This window comes from Misgurnus anguillicaudatus, chromosome 22 (genome assembly GCF_027580225.2).
Source record: "Misgurnus anguillicaudatus chromosome 22, ASM2758022v2, whole genome shotgun sequence".
Classification (NCBI taxonomy): Eukaryota; Metazoa; Chordata; class Actinopteri; order Cypriniformes; family Cobitidae; genus Misgurnus; species Misgurnus anguillicaudatus.
The window spans coordinates 46,767,892-46,785,540 of NC_073358.2; the positions used below are offsets into that span (position 1 = coordinate 46,767,892).

The window sequence follows — 17,649 nt, forward strand, 5'->3', positions numbered from 1 at the left end:
ATTATTTTATCCACTGTTGTTCACAAAAATGTTGGAGACACCTGCGCTAGCATATAGCATTAGTTAGCATGTAGCGCTAACTCCGCAGTCACAACCTTGTTTTTAACATTTTAACAACTTTGTAATTAATTTAAAGCAACACTAAAGAGTTTTTTTACCTTAAAATAACGTTTCCAAAAAAGTTTCAGTTGTTCAACTCGAAACAGGGTGAATGGCACTTTCACATTCGCTTTGCATCCCTCTATCGGCCAAAACCGCACTAAAGAAGTTTACAATCGTCGTGTCGCGGTCCTGTAGTTCGAGTGAAAACTACAAAAACTTGCTTTACGGCAGATCTACAATCCAATCAGAGCCAGCTTTGCTGCAGTAGGCTAAATTATTTACGACAGTGGTAATGGACAATTCCGCTTCCAAACTGTAGGGGGAGCAAAGAGCAAAAACTAAAAAAAGTGTTGCTTTAATGTGTAATTTAATGTTGTGACATCACAGTCTGTGTTATGTTGAGATTGGCCTGTTTTCCAGCGGTCTTTTGCATGCATGAGGTTTACATAAAAATTAGGAAACAATCGTGTTTGAGGCTCACAATATGTCATTACTATGTACAGAGCTCTTATTATTCATCTATGCCTAGGTCAATCCAGTTTTTTTATTCTATGGGACCTTTAACAATTTATAAAGTATTAAACATTAACTAGGATAATAATATGAATAATGTTGGTAGCAGGGTGTACATATGGCATAAAGTATGTATCACAATTTAAATTGATTGGTTTGAAATTTAAGCCACTCAAGGACAAATTTCAATTCCCTGACTTCCACTGACTAAAAAGCTGTATTTCAATGACCTATGTCTGGGATGCCCTGAGCCTGGATAAAGTAGTGTAAACCATGAGTTCACAAGAAGTTAGCTTAAATGCCTAAAATGAGTAAACAATGCCAAAAAACGTCTGTTTAGTTTGTAGTCTCTCTTGAAATCAGTTGAGACCTGGACCCGGATACGGCATTTCTTATGTCACAATTTCACAAGCGGATAACATTTTGATAAAATGGGAACTAAAATTTAAAGCGACAAACAAAAATGATGTTATGTTATCTGATATTCCATGACTTGGACAAAAATATATAATATTCCCACTTTCCATGATATTCCAGAAATAACAATGACCCATATGATAAGCAAGCAGAAGCCAGCTGAAAAATCACAAACACTATGTAGTTTCCATGTAAAAGTGACTTACAGCTCCCCCATGTGGTTGAAAAGCGCAACAGTGCCTGGTATGAGACACTCTTCTGCAGGCAGGGTGAGGGGCGGGGCTGTGTGCTCTACCCTCCACCGCCACTTTCAAAGTGTGCTTGTAGCAGCTAGGAGGCTGCTCAGGTTGCAGCAACAGTACAATTTGTCCAGTTAAAAGTTGTTCTATCACTGAAATAATTTTAGAGACATTATTTAAAGGTAAAAAAAACTGCATAGTGTTGCTTTAAAAGGAAATAAATAAGACATACAAAACTTATACAAGGAAAAACTAAAATATACGCTGAGGAGATTATTGCTGCTTAGAAGAAATAACTTCTGCTTTCGTATAAAAATATGCATTTTTATTATTCACAGTGCAATAAAAAATATACAAACTGTTTTTAAAAAACATCATACATATTTCATGACATTAACCATTAGAAAGTCAAAAGAATAAATTACTTAAACTTTTAAAGCCATTTACTATCCAGTATCAAATAATTCTCTCATAAACTCTGCTAGCTGATCTGAAAACCACAAACAAAAACGTATTGGTCCGTCCCATTAAGCCTGTGGTTATAACAAAACACAGTTTTGACTGTTAACACTTATTCTAATTCTGTCTATCTGTCTGTCTGTCACAGTGAAGCATTATTCCAAGCCTGCCTGATTTGTCTCCATGGCGTTCCTAAAACAGATGCAACTATGAAGAAAAAGACTAGAATGAGTCCCTTAGCCAAAGCCTGGGAATACGGCTCACCTGTAAAGAGTACAAGAGGTACATTTATTTTAGATTTGATCTAAATATACCAGAAATGATCTTGTTTAGCAATACTGATAACTACATTTTAGTACACAGAACACATGCACACAAAAAATAAACAGGAAAATGATGCATCATACAAACATCCAAAAACATTTTTTAAAGATTTTGTGTGCAGTACATACTGACTTTTTTTGTTTATTCGTAACAAAGTAATTTATGCCCTCACCGGTGTAGTATTTTGTTAGAGGGAATGCCAATTCTGGCCAGCACACATCGTTCCTGTCACAGTCAAACTCTGTGAAGTTAATACTGAACCTACAGCAGGAAAGATAGAAGAATTAAACTTCACAGATGACAAAACAAGACTATACAGCTTATTTAAGATTAGCAATAAGATTAACTTTTTTATGGTCATTTAAAGTATTAAAACATTTATAGTCTCTTAATATTTAAGGGGATTCTTATTGTTTTTATTATGAAAAAATAAAGCTGTACCTCCACCATAAAGTACTGGAGCAAAACAGAGATATTAAAAGCTTGTACTGAATGCTTACCCTACTCTTTACATACAAAAGGGTAAGCAGACAAGGTTAGTATCTGTGTGTTGTGCATGTTTAGCACCCACCTGGATCTAGGGGCCTGGGCACTTTCAGATTCAGTAAAGACCACCGATGAGGTGATGGGAAAATTTTGCATCACCTCTGGGTCTGAACAGGGGTTCAAACCACCCGTATCACACTCTATCCTCCATGTTGTTTCTCTGAAACTGAAGAATAAATGATAAATGCAGTCACACACCTGAATCTCAGACAAAAGTATCTTCTAAAATGCATCAATGATGAAAAGATCAAGTCATGAACGTGCTGGGAGAAGCTAACTGTACCTGATCTCCACTGCATGGATGATCTTTTGAGGTACACCCTGCACAAAACCCTTGATGAGAGATCTGATGTGGATATGGAGGTGGGTTGGAAGAGCCGAACACGCTCCACTGCTGCCCTCTGCTGGCTGACTGGAGTTCTGCAGTAAAGCTGTGAGGGACAGATGTGAGGTTATAACAGATCCAAATCCGTCTTCTAACAGACATTATAGATAACTGTATGATGTAGGGGTATTGCTATGAAAATTCATGCAATTTATGCATTTTATACAACTATTGCCACCATTTATTTTTTCACAGTAAGCACACCCACTACTACCTAGCTGTTTTAAAGGGAACCTTAACATGTTTAAGTGCTATAATTGGGTCCCCAGTGCTTCTATCAACTTAGAAAATTTGAATAAGATCAACCCAGTAACTTAGATTTGTTAAATCATTCTCCACAAGCATGTGAAAATATAGGTCATTAAAATTTGCTCCCCTGGTGATGTCAGAAGGGGATAATACCACCCCTTAATCTGCACTATCCAGCCACGCCACTGCCATTTAGTGCAGAGATCAGCTCATTTGCATGTTAAAGGACACACCTTTAACATGCACATTTTTGCACAAACCTACAAAGTGACAATTTTAACATGCTATAATAGATTATCTATATGATATTTTGAGCTAAAACTTCACATATGTACTCTGGGGACACCAAAGATTTATTTGACATCTTTAAAAAGTCTTGTGAAATGTCCCATTTAATGTGCAAAATTTGTGCAATATCCTGCATTAGGGTTCAAGCATTATTATTTACATTTATACTTATTTTTATACAGTTGCATGTACAGATGTAATATATTGTGCCTGAGGTGAAATATACACATCTGTAAAAAAAAAAAGTATTTTATTATATGTGACACTTTACCACAAAACCAGTCTTAAGTGTCATTTAAAAAAAAATGATGTATAAATTTGAAACAGAATAATAAGCTTAATATTGATGTATGGTTTGTTAGGATATGACAATATTTGTCCGAGATACAACTATTTGAAAATCTGGAATTTTAAAGTGCAAAAATATTTAAATATTAAGAAAATCACCTTTAAAGTTGTCCAAATTTATATATATAAAATATATATATTTATAAAAATATATATATATTTAAGGTAGGAAATGTACAAAGTATTTTCATGGAACATAATCTTTACCTAATATCCTAATGATTTTTTAAATTAAAAAACACATACAATGTATTGTTGGCTATTGCTACAAATATACCCGTGCGACTTATGAATGGATTTGTGGTCCAGGGTCACACATGCATTTATTTCTTTTGTCTCTTGTGTGTATGTGCATGCTTTATGTATGCAAGTACTCTGCACAAATGTCTTTTTCTTGGCAAAACCCGAAAAAGCTTCAGTTTCTGATACTTACTTGTAATGTTTATCCAGTTTGTTATGTTAGTAAAGTCTGGCTTTCCTGTTCTGGAGACCAGTGTAGAAGTCACTAATCCACCCAACACAGCACGCATAGTTTCTCTGTGAAACAACATTATATCATAACAAAGGATTAGTTCACTGGAAAACAAAAATTATCCTATAATATACTGACCCTCATGCCATCCCACTCTCTCAGAAAGAAGATACAAAGGTACTGGGGGAGTACCCTTTAAAAATGCCCCAATATTTATCATTTAGGTATATGTATGTATGCAACTATGCATAGACTTGGTACCTTTGAGGTACTAATACGCACTTTTTAGGTATAATAGTTGCCCCAGTGGCAGCTTCTGCACCTTTTTCTTTTGAGAGCCGGTATATATGACTTTCTTCCTTTCTTAGCTGAACACAATCATTATATTATATTAATATAATGTCAGTATTATATTATTATAACTAGTTATATGAAATTCAGCATTATCATTGTGCTGCTATAGTTAAATAATCAGTGCTGATGTGCATGTTTACAATGCAAATTACTTTAATGATGGATGTTTGTGCTTTTTTGGAGCTTTAAAAGGAAGCTGAGATATTTCATTTAACATCAATTGTGTTTAGCTGACGAGAATCATATACACCTGCTTAAATCTTCAGCAGTACCTCTCACCTGAGCTGACTGCATTGCGTCAGGTTCAACAAACTCACAGGAATCATACAGCCGGATGTAGAGTTAATTCCAAACTCAACTGGTCTCAGGTCAGCAGAAGCGCACAGGCCATCTCCACCTGGAAAAAACAGATCTTCTGTGTAATGCATTAAAGGTTGTGAAACTTTAAGAAGGATCTCTTGACAGAAACGCAATATAATACACATAACTATATTATCAGTGGTGTATAAAGACCTTACATAATGAACGTTATTGTTTTTATTACTTTAAAATGAGCCGTTTTAATCTACATACACCGCGGGCCCCCTTACATGGAAATCACCATTTCACACCGCCATATTTCTACAGTAGCATTTTGTCACAAATTTTTTCTTAGATGACATGGTTGTCCTGTCGCTGAAGCTACCGTAGCTTCAATATGCATTTCGAAAGCAATAGGTGAGCTGTGCACTGAGCCATTGTTGCAATTCACAGTCTCACCACTAGATGTCGCTAAAAATCTACACATTGGTAATTTGTGTCATTACAATATAACAATAAAAAAACTGAATTGGGCTGAATACCTGGTTGCCACAGGTTAATCTGCGCTCTCTGTATAACTCCTGTATCAGAGTTCAGAATCCCACCAAGCACCGGTCTCCTAACCTGATAACCTGCACAAAACAAGACCAGAAACCGAACAAGGCTCTTCTGAATCAACTCAGATTTACAAGTAATTTCAATTTAGTATTATTTATCTTGACAAGAGATGACATCTTGACAATTTATAAAATTAAGTTGACTTTTTTAAACTATATTTTATAGGTTATAACAACTCATCTGTAGTAAAAACAACTCAGTCATCTCTAGTCAAGATAAATAATCTTAAATTGAAATGACTTGTAAATCTGAGTTGATTCAACAAAAAAATTTAAGGCAGCAAAGTATTTTTTGCAATGTAAATTCAACATTCCCCAGCATCTGAAGTTAGCATCGGGTGTTTGGTCTCACCTGGATTGCCAGAGTTTGGCTGAGATGATTCATTTCCATTTACGAACACAGCCGAGTATCTGCTTGTGAATGATACTAGATGAGGCAAGAGAGAAAGAGAAAACCATAAGGAATGAAACATGCGTTTCAATAACAAAACATGTCATGTGCATCAATAGGAAGACAGTTGTGACGTACCAGAAGCACCGAGAGAGATGTTTGCAGTGGTCCGTAACACAGTGATCCCAGTAAGGCCATTTTCTCTCCAGTAAAAAGTGTAATTCAAGGCCAGAACAAGAACACATTGTTCATCTGAAACTTGTGATTCTTAATAAATAATCACAAAGAAATTTATAAGGACATTATTACAACAAAACCATAGTCCAACTTTTTTTCTTTACATTTCTACTAAGACATTATAGGGCAGTTTAGATTAATCCAGGATTAAGCCAGAGTTGAATTAGGAAATGTAACCCTTAAAGGCGGAGTCCACGATGTTTGAAAGCCAATGTTGATATTTGAAATCACCTAAACAAACACGCCCCTACCCCAATAGAATCTGGACCTTCTGTTGATAGACCCGCCCCTTACATACGCAACCCGGCAAGGATGTCGGTTAGTAGACACACTCCTTACTGCTGATTGGCTATAAGTGTTTTGGTAGTCGGCCCGTCTCCTTTTCCAAAGCGTTTTTCAAACATCGTGCACTCCGCCTTTAACTCTCACCCTCCTTTTTGAATGGGGGCAGTGAAAAGTTGATGTGCATCTTAAGTCTTAAAGGATTTGTCCATTTTCTTAAAAGAAAAATCCAGATAATTTACTCACCACCATGTCAACCAAAATGTTGATGTCTTTCTTTGTTCAGCCGAGAAGAAATTATGTTTTTTGAGGAAAACATTGCAGGATTTTTTCCAATTTTAATAGACTTCAACAGAGCCCAACATTTAATACTTAACTCAACACTTAACAGTTTTTTCAACGGAGTTTTAAAGGACTCTAAACGAGCCATTAGGGTCTTATCTAGTGAAACGATTGTCTTTTTGACAAGAAAAATAAAAAATATGTACTTTTAAACCACAACTTTTCGTCTAGGTCCAGTCCAGCGCGACCTAACGTAAATGTGTAGTGACGTAGGGAGGTCACGTGTTACATATATAAAACGCACATTTGCGGACCATTTTAAACAATAAACTGCCACAAAGACATTAATTAGTATCAGTTGACATACAACAACATAGGAACGGTGCTCTTTCAAGACGCTTGTAAACACTGGGGCGGAGTTTCGCGTTCGTCCTCTGTGACCTCTTGACGTCATGACGTATTGCGTGGGGTCAGCTGGCGCATCACGACCGGATCTACATGGCGAGAAGTTGTGCTTTAAAAGTGTATATTTGTTATTTTTATTGTTAAAAATGACAATAGTTTCGCTAGATAAGACCCTTATGCCTCGTTTGGGATCATTTATAGTCCTTTGAAACTCCGTTGAAAAAAACTGTTAAGTGTTGAGTTAAGTATTAAATGTTGGGCTCCATTAAAGTCCATTAAAATTAGAAAAATCCTGCAATGTTTTCCTCAAAAAACATAATTTCTTCTCGACTGAACAAAGAAAGACATCAACATTTTGGATGACATGGTGGTGAGTAAATTATCTGGATTTTTCTTTTAAGAAAATGGACCAATCCTTTAAGTAGTTGTGATCCAAATTTCAAGTTAAAATCACAAAAAAATAGGTTTGTGTCACACTTTTAGTGGTGTCAATGGTTTGCTGCATACTATGAAATATGAAAACTACATTCTTAGAGCTTTCCAAATCAATGATATATAGTTTGTCAACATTTTTGTAGATTTATACTAGGATATAGCGTTATGAATATATATTAATTAATATGCCTTTCTATTGGGGGGGGGGTAATGTAACAAAACACTGTCACTACATTATTTCTAACATCAGATGACCTTGAAATATGAACTATATTCTGAGAGCTTTCCAGTGACCTTTTAGAAACTGACTCTCACTACGTCATTTCTTTCCCAAAATGGTGATGATATATGACAACTATACTCTGAAAGCTTTTCAATGATGTATATTTTGTCAAGATTTTTTAGGTTTATGTCCTTCCTTTCCCAAAATGCTGATGATAAATTAAAACTACAGCGTTTGTTAGAACTTTCAAATGATAAATGGTTTGTCATGATTAGATAAGAATTCACATGCAAAACACTGAAGTAAACGTAGGAGTCCCGCTGGCAGGACAGTGACATTTAGCAGGAATAAATGAATCAATTACTCTCCCTACATGATTTATTTTATAAAACACTATTGACTTAGACCTTTCCAACGATATATAGATGGTTGTGATAGTTTAAAATTTACATTAGAAATTTTGAAGTAAACTTGGGTGTCCCGTATACAGGACGGGCAGTTAAGAAAGTAGCTTTTGCAAAGATACCTTCGAAAAAAACAAAACTGGGATACATCTTGGGACAAAACAATGGCACTGATATGTTAAGATTTGTCAATGCAAATTGTTTATAAATTAAGGCAGCTCAAACATGAGTTTTATTCTGGGACTAGAATAATCCCTGTCCTGAAAACCGCCCCATAAAGAATTACTGCCATGTCACTAATATAATAAAGCCTACTTTATGCAACCCTGCCTTTGAAAACCCAGCTAAAGTCATTTTTTTGTGATTCACTGTTGTTTACATACCCAGACAGCAGACGACTCTGAGCCGGATCCGCACCTGAAACAGCTCCGGTTTGGATCCGGCCCAAAATCGTCTGCTTTTCCTATATAATGTAAATAACATTGTGTAAAAATATAACCTTGACATCGTTAATATTGACAGAGTAATACCATGGCAAAGATTGAAATTAATGTGAAATCAAACTTTGATGTCACATGTAATTTTTTGTTACACAGCTCCTTGATTATGATGGGTCAATTCTGTTCATTTAGAACTATTGGGGAATATTTATAATAATTACTAGTAAAATAAATACATCATTTTTAAATACAATTACTACAATGTTCGTTCAACTGACCAGAAATTGGCTGAAATAAATTGAGATCATTGGCCATCTCATCCACCACATTGACTGTTACCACACCTGTTGATTGTGCACAAAATATAAACAAGTCACACACATATATATCCGCATCCACAGAACACCACATATAATTATGACATCTGAATTATTTCATTAAAGGGGACATATCATGAAAATCTGACTTTTTCCATGTTTAAGTGCTATAACTGTGTCTCCAGTACTTCTATAAACCTATAAAATGTGAAAAACAACAACCCAGTAACTTAGTTTTGGTAAACCATTCTCTGCAAGCACGTGAAAAAATAGGTCATTTAAATGTGGCTCCCCCTGTGATGTCAGAAGGGGATAATACCACCCCTTAATCTGAACTATGCAACCACGGCACTGCCATTTAGTGCAGAGATCAGCTCATTTGCATTTAAAAGAACACAGCCAAAACGACACATTTTTGCTTACCCCTAAAAAATGGCAAATTAAACATGTTTTATAATGATCTATATGGTATTTTGAGCTAAAACTTTACATACTGTATTACATACTAATCCTATTACATTACATAAGATCGCTATAAATATGCATATTTACCTCCTTGTCCATCTTTAACCTTGACCCTTATGTTGTCTGACTGTGATGGACAGATCTGCAACATCCTTACACACCGAGCCTCAAAGTTTGCCAAAAACGCCACAGGAGCATTATCCACACAATGACCCAGTCCAGAGTTCTGCACAAAATTTGTCTTTGATCAGTATTTGCACCTCGTGCGTAGAGGTAAAGAATCGTAAGCATACACCAGATGTCTGTTCACTAACCTGTGGAATGGTAAGGTACCCATCGTCTATGGTGAAGATTGGATCCCCCTGACGGTAGTTAATGGGAGGTACAGGAGCTGTCATCTGTTGGGGTTGAAATGAAGGGCTAGGCTTTGGAGACCTGTGGAGATCAATGCAGATTTAAAACATCAAGCACAACTGTTATCAGCTTGTTTAGCATGACATCACACGTCACAGCTTCCACCTCCAAATGCTTTATTAGATACCTTAAGCAAACATCCAATATACATGAAAAATCATGATCCTAATCCTTATTACCATACTAAAATCCCAAATGGCTAGAAAGTAATTCATCTTTTGTGTCCGGAACACCGTGAGCCTGGAAAACGTAGTGCAGTCTCCCAGAAACGGTATTTCCAATTCTTACGTGATGACTATAGCACAAAAAAACCCTTAGCTACTCATAAAGGCACTTACCTCGTCCCTCCGTTGTAAAAAAGTCCTAGAAAAGGGTTGTTGTCAGACGGTGAGATAACACAGAGGAAGGGGAACCAGTCTGGGTCATTTTCTGAGGACTGGACAGAGCACTGATAATCGGGAACAGGGCTGAAACTTCCCCCAAAAGGTCCAGGAAGACAGTTATTCGAAAACAGTCCCAGCATCTCTTGGGTGCAGTTCTGCAAGAGAGAAATTTAACACAAAACAAGAAACATTTGACTCACAATACACACAAAATATTATACACAGACTATCCACCTATGATCAATATCATTTATATTTTACCTGGTCACAGCAGCAGCGTATGTCACACACATCTGGAGTAACATCACACGGGCAGCGACCAAGAGGCTGGAACGCTTGGTTAGGAATGACGGTTTGATTTTCTAAAGACATTTCATTCAACAAAAAATACAAATTATTGAATAGTACTCTGATCCAGCACCAAGTACAACACCAAGGTTTACCTTAATAACACACCAAAGTATTTATACATCCTAAAATCAAGTAGTACAATAGTACCACGGTAAATCACTACAGGAATCTGTATTAAATACCACAAACTGACCAGATGGTGGTTTGGTGGGATTGATCTGGGCGTAAATCTGGGTCTGTATGACGAGTGAGGATTTGGGTGTTTCATCTACACATGCAGACACATGGAGCGTCTCCTGCACACACACAGACTCCAGGCAGCAATCCTGAGACGTTTCATTCCCACACAGCTGCAGACTGCGATTCAGACTCAGTCGCACCAAAAGGGCGTTCTGACACAAAAGAAACATGCGATTTACCTTTATGCATTTGGCTTTTATCCAGCTATAAGCTATACATTTTATTACCATATGCAATCCCTGGAATCAAACCCTTGACCTTTGTGCTGCTAACGCAATGTAAGATGTGTAAGGTGTGTGGTTTGAAACCGACAATGTGCAAATCAAAGCAATATTGTATACGGCATTCCAAAACTCAAGATTTATATGTCGTGAAAGCTGAGCAACCGCTATCAAATGCACAAGCCGGAAAACGAGAGCTGCCCATTCTCAGTAAACTGCTTGAGGCAATTCTGTTAATGATCACAATTCACGCGACTCTTACTGAAATTGTGTGGTGCGTCAAACCTGAATGTCGGGATATTCCCATCATTTCAACTGAAGAAGCTACCTAAATGACCTTCCCATCCCAAATTCTAATTATTGCGTTTCGCACAAACAAAGCGCCTGTCTCAAAAAAACAATAAGCAGAATTTACTTAATTTTTATTTTGTAGTTTTTGCACGATTTTTTTTTTCATGTAAATTTCACACATATGGAAATTAAGTAAATCTACTTAACTAAGTAAAATTACACTGTAAAAATATGTGATATTTTTTATTTAAAAAATTGGTAGCAATTTTAAATGCTTACTTCTTTAATGAAATCTTCCTGATTTAATCATGTAAAATTTCCTCTTTTCTTTCCATATTTATTATAATATACCACATGAGCAAGTGAGACTGGTCTCAGTATTGGCATTAGCACAGTTCTTGGACATTTATTAAAAACACATAAAATAGCATTTAATTTCAAATTTTACACTGCAAATGCTGGGATCTACAAGTCCACTGCCTAGTTAGTTATGTCTACCAAAATCATTCAAGTAGTTTCAACACAAAATTATTAAATTAATTTGAAATTAAGTGGATTATACATGATGAAATTAAGTTGAATTTACTCAATAAGAATAACTTTTAGAATAACTAAACAAATGTTAAAAACAAATTTTTTTTTTAAATAAAATGTATATTTATATTATATTTATATTCATTTTATTTCGTTACATCTACTACGCTCGTGGTCATTTGCCGATCCCAAACCCCTTCCTCCTCCCTGTACTTTCCTGTCCTCTCCTCACTCACTGTTCAAATAAAAGCAAAATGTACAAAAAAGATAACATCAAAAAATCTACTAAGGCACATACTTTTTCACTGTGTATGTGTTTCAAAGACTATCCATTATCATGAAGTGCTTTAATGTGGACTTTTTCCTTTTCAGAGACTTTTATCATTTTGAACAGGAGTGATGAATGTCAAATTGAATTAACGTTTTTATACCCAAATCCGAGTTGGCACATTCAACTTCTCTCAGAAGTCAGAAATGAATCAAGCGTAATGTTGAACCATAAAAACTTATTCTAAGGACTGCAAGTAAATAACTGCAATTGGGCATCGGAATAAAATATAAAAAAAATCATGTAAAATAGTACAAATGAAAATTATGGATAACATCAATAATCAAAATTAATATATGAAGAGTTTTGTTGCAAAACGAGATAAATCCATTTTTTTACATTTTTGTCAAAACATGTTTATTATTATGTTATCATGTGATTATTTTGTTTTATGATGCTACTTAGCTGTATTTTTTAAGTTATGAAGGTTTAAATCAAAACCAACCAACTGCAGTTGCATTGAAATTAATTGGAATGCATAACCAAAAAACGAGATTTCTGAACAATTAAAAAAACGATGGTTATCTCGTTTTGCAATGAAACTCTTCATTTTATTATGGCCAACAATTATATTTTAGCATTAGAAATACTACAGTGACTAAACAGTGACTGACACATACTGATGGATTAACCATTACAGAAAACATAGACAAATTATATTAATAATAACTACGGAAGCAGAGAGAGGTCGTGTACTACATTTATTTTTGCTTGCTCACTTTCTAATGATCACGACTTACTTTCACGTTTTCTCAAAATAACAAAAGTTGTTATCTCGTGATCTCGACATAACAATAGTTCAACAAAAAGTATTCTTGTGATGTGTTTAAAGCTTACAAGTACTCAAACAAAGCATATTTTGCTAAATTAGCATGGATGAACAAATGAGATTTTACTTAGATCAGGGAATCGCTTAGCTGAAATAGATCTCTTAATAAGTGACAATTTGATAGTTGTGAATTTAGGGACCGCCTCCAAGGTAAATCTATAATATATACGTTTGTACTTTAAACATGCATTTAAATGGAATGACTTAAAGTCAACAAACAGTCACAAAACCAACTGTATCATGTTCATGTGGTTGTCAGCTATAAAGATTTTTGATATTTATTCAAATAAACTGTTAAATACTATTGAAGATAGAAACGTGTACATTATGACTTTGGAGATGGTCCCTAAACTCACAAACTTCAAACATCCAACTTTATTTATTTATCAAGTCTATCGGCAATTAGCTACATGTGTGGTGACGGTGAAGACCCCAACTCATATCCATCAGCAATCCACTTCAAAATAAACTAAAATATGGACAGGAAATTACATTATGACATTTGAAATCAACCTTTGTTATCTCAAGATCACGAGAAATTAAGTCGTAATCACGAGAAAACAAGCAAGCAAAAAAAAAACATGTACTGTTAGTTTTGAGCAGCTTTGGCACACACCTTACATTTGGTGCTGGTCTAATAAATTTAAGCATTGTATGTTATTATATACTTAACCTCCTAAGACCCGAGCTTTGGTTTGGCTTGAATTTTAGATTTCTTCCAGCTATTCGGGGTTAGGAAGAACCAAAAAAAATTATCAAATATTTTTCTTTGAACATGAAGCAGTCCATGTTTGTGTACAACAGGTTCCAGTTGCACAGAATTAAGTATTATGGTCCAAACAACACAAAATGTGATGTCCACGTATGTGGACACACTAGGTCTTAGGAGGTTAAAGTACTTGCAAAGTACTCGTTTGAATAAAATAAGAGCAATTCAGTGCTGCACAACAGAACAAATATTTTTATCTGTTAAAGAAAAGTGTTTGCATCAATGTCATTGCGAACCATCTGTATTACAGTCAAAATTTCGCTTTAGGCAACATACTTGATCAGTGGCATATTTCTTATGATGTTCTTGAGAAAAAAATAACATGACTGCACATACATTTTTCAAATTGACAAGCTAAAATTGACAGTCATAAATGAGATGTCTTTCTATATCACCTGAATTAATATCACTGCTCTTGTATCAACAATCTACAAGGGTTGCTCAAGTCAAACCGGGACTTTTTGTCTCATGAGAATAAGAGAAGTCACGGTTTGACCTGAATGACCCTCGTATAAAGAACGAAAGTATCTTACAGTACACTTAACAGTATACAGAATACATTATCCAGAGGAAAAGTACCTATACTGATTAGATTTTTGCTTACTGTCACCTAAAACCATCATCTACATTAAATTTGAAAGCAATTCCCACACCCATGTAAAAGTTGAAAATTGTGCTGAGTTGCCGTGAGAAAAGGAAATGATTTCTTAGAAAAAAAACCAAAAATATATTTCCTGGTTGATTTGGCACTCATTTGCATTTCTGTACACAAGACAATGCAAAACAGCCAGTGGGATTGTTTTAGTGATGCACAGAAATCTAAGATGTGTAGGCGTCCACACCCTAATCTCTGAATGTTTAATGATAGACTATATTAGATATTTTATTTCCTTCCGAATCAAAATATGAGTCATTTGTCTATGAATCTATGAATGCAATCTTTTAAATAAATCTTTAAAGGAACACGCCCACATTTTGGGAATTTAGCTTATTCACCGTATTCCCCAGAGTTAGATAAGTCCATACATACCTTTCTCATCTCTGTGCGTGCTGTAACTCTGTCTGACGTAGCCCCCGCTAGCTTAGCTTAGCACAAAGACTGGAAGTGAATGGCTCCAGCTAGCATACTGCTCCCAATAAGTGACAAAATAACGCAAACATTTTCCTATTTAGGTATTGTAACTGTATAGTCACAGCGTGTAAAAATAACAAGTTCATATGAGACACAGCAATCTTTTAACAGTATATGTATACTGAGAACTATATTCTCAGAAGGCACAGCACTGCTACTTGGGCGGAGTGATTTGCTCACATCACCTGAGAAGCCCCCTGGTGAGGAGCAGAGAGTTTGGTCAGAGTTGTGCAAATCACTCCACTGCAGTAGCAGTGCTTCTGAGAATATAGTTCCCAGTATGTATACTGTTAAAAGATGGCTGTGTCTCATATGACATTGCTATTTGTACACTGTGTGACTATACAAATCGCAACACATAAATAGGAAAATGTTCGCATTGATTTGTAAACTACCGGGGAGCAGTATGCTAGCTGGAGCTATTCACTTCCAGTATTTGTGCTAAGCTAAGCTAGCGGGGGCTGGGTCAGACAGAGTTACAGCACGCACGGAGATGAGAAAGGTATGTATGGACTTATCTAACTCTGGGGGATACAGTGAATAAGCTAAATTTCCAAAATGTGGGCATGTTCCTTTAAAAAACAGATCCAAAAGCTTTTCAAGGTAAATTAAAAGCACAATGTGGAACATTATTTTGACAAAAGACGTGATGCACATGGTTCACATGACGCAACAAACACATATTTTGAATTTGCGCCCCTTGAATGAGCAGTCACAAGCCGTCACTGATTATCCCACATGTTTTTAATAATCTTAATTTAGAGAATTCAGTTTTAACCAGATTTTCGCACATGTATAGGGTCACTTGTCAATCATGTCTGGGTTATCCTCAGTTTCTGCTTTGCTGTCATAAAAACCATAGGTTTGACTTCACGTGGCACTGCTCAGACCTATCGGTGTGTGACATCAAAGTATCTAATTTAAAAGCAGTACCGTCACTGTTATGATACTTTGATGTCATAGACCAATCAATCTTGGCAATGCCGTGCTTGAAGCTTCTATCATGCTGCTCTGTTGTTGCTTCTATCAAGCCACACTGGGTTTACATTTTAATGAAACGGTTAAAAAAACATCCATGATTTTTTGAGTTTTGATGGATAGATTCTTATAAATCTACACTCATTCAAAGTGTCATCAAGATGCGTAGCTTTATTTGACAAAACGATGTGCCTTTAATAAAGTGATTTTGGTGATAACATCTGCATAGAGTACAGACTGAGATTTGTTAAACATTAAATGCAGTTCGATACCGTACAACCCACCTGTAAATTTAAATGAGCTACTCACCTTTCCAATGAACTCGGATGAAAGATTCCACTGTGTTTGAGAAACTGGAATACAGGATGATGGCGGAAGGCTACCTGAAACACATTAAGGTCAATATTGTGACCAAATTTAACAAAGTGATGACAAATTTCCTATTTTCCAAAAATTACTACTGCAAATGGATATTTTTACATTCCTTACCATCAAATCACAGATGTGCATTTTACATAAAGACATTTGCATTATAATTATCTCTCTCTCTCTCTCTCTCTCTCTCTCTACACATATATATATATATATATATATATATATATATATATATATATATATATATATATATATATATACATACATACATACATACATAAATACATACATACATACATACATATATATATACACACACACATACATACATACATACATACATACATATATATTTATTTAATAATATGGACTGAAAAGGTTAAACACTTTTTCTGTCTTAGACATTAAATGCACACGATTATTCATTTCAGTTGTATGCAATCATACAGTATACAGTCATTCAATGAGATTAAATAGACAAGATTTGAATACATTGTGTGTTTTGCTCACCTGTTGTATCTGATGCTGAAACAGAATTGAGTGTCAAAGAAACACCAGAGATGTTTCCAACCAGAAATGCTGATATTTTCGGACCAGATGCCAGAATAAACTTAGGCTGAAATACTGAAACAATTATTAATGAATATCTATAATACTTCTTTCAGATAGACTTGACTAATTGTAATTGTTTATTGTTACTTAATTATTGTTTTATAACTTACTTTATCATTCTTGTTAATTTTCATTCAATTCATATGCTTTTACAGAAAATGCATGTTTATATCGAAAAATATGGCCTTTATTTATACACATTATAGTGTTTACTGTTACAGTGTCTTAAATTTAGATGACTAATATATGTTGATAAAATATAAACTTAAATGTACAGCGAAGCTACTTTAGCGTTTGGCTATTTCTCCATGGCAACAAGATGTTTGCTAGCAGTTATCTACAGGCTAACTGTGTTTGCTAGTGCGCCGCTGCGCGCGGGCACTCTGCACTAATTCACTTACCTACAGCACAGAGAGTTTCTTCTTTTACAAGTATAATAATAAAAAATATGGAATAAAACACGATGAACGAGTGTAATAATCTCGCCATTATGAGAGTTTAGAGACTCATCTTCTCCGTAAAGACGGTACAGAATCACAGTAAGCAGACCAGATCAATACCGCCGCCTACAGGCCTGGAGGAAAATTAACGCTTGATTTCACTTATTGTTCTCATATTGATTTCCATCTCTGACTTGACCTTATTCAGTCAATATTAAATATATCAAGTTTATATTTTTACAGCATGTTCTTTACATT

The 17,649-nt window shown here is 35.3% G+C and overlaps 1 protein-coding gene across 3 annotated transcripts; it reads right to left on the reverse strand.

Moving 5' to 3' along the window:
• Positions 1–1,661: 1,661 nt before the first annotated feature.
• On the reverse strand, positions 1,662–17,522 carry tctn2 (tectonic family member 2). Of its 3 annotated transcripts, none has more exons than XM_055198489.2 (18): positions 17,353–17,522; positions 16,850–16,963; positions 16,274–16,347; positions 10,836–11,034; positions 10,553–10,653; positions 10,247–10,446; positions 9,809–9,929; positions 9,582–9,720; positions 8,991–9,056; positions 6,143–6,262; positions 5,966–6,040; positions 5,539–5,628; positions 4,976–5,093; positions 4,304–4,407; positions 2,884–3,031; positions 2,626–2,766; positions 2,227–2,315; positions 1,662–1,994 (listed from the first exon to the last, which is right to left on the reverse strand). In XM_055198489.2, exons 1-18 carry the CDS (start codon positions 17,438–17,440, stop codon positions 1,873–1,875), a joined length of 2,109 nt encoding a protein of 702 aa, XP_055054464.2. In that variant the 5' UTR covers positions 17,441–17,522; the 3' UTR covers positions 1,662–1,872. The 3 variants fall into 3 exon arrangements, with proteins under 3 accessions (XP_055054464.2, XP_055054463.2, XP_073716445.1); XM_055198488.2 differs by having other exon boundaries at positions 6,143–6,271; positions 17,353–17,521; XM_073860344.1 differs by lacking the exon at positions 8,991–9,056 and having other exon boundaries at positions 6,143–6,271.
• Between the last annotated feature and the right edge of the window lie 127 nt (positions 17,523–17,649).

Coding starts and splice junctions, on each gene's coding strand:
- tctn2 (XM_055198488.2), bottom strand. CDS start 17,440: ATGGCGAGATTATTACACTCGTTCATCGTGTTTTATTCCATATTTTTT. Junction 6,272..8,990: donor TTTATTTCAGCCAATTTCTG/GTCAGTTGAACG, acceptor TTATTTATTAAG/AATCACAAGTTTCAGATGAA. Junction 2,767..2,883: donor ATCCATGCAGTGGAGATCAG/GTACAGTTAGCT, acceptor TTTATTCTTCAG/TTTCAGAGAAACAACATGGA.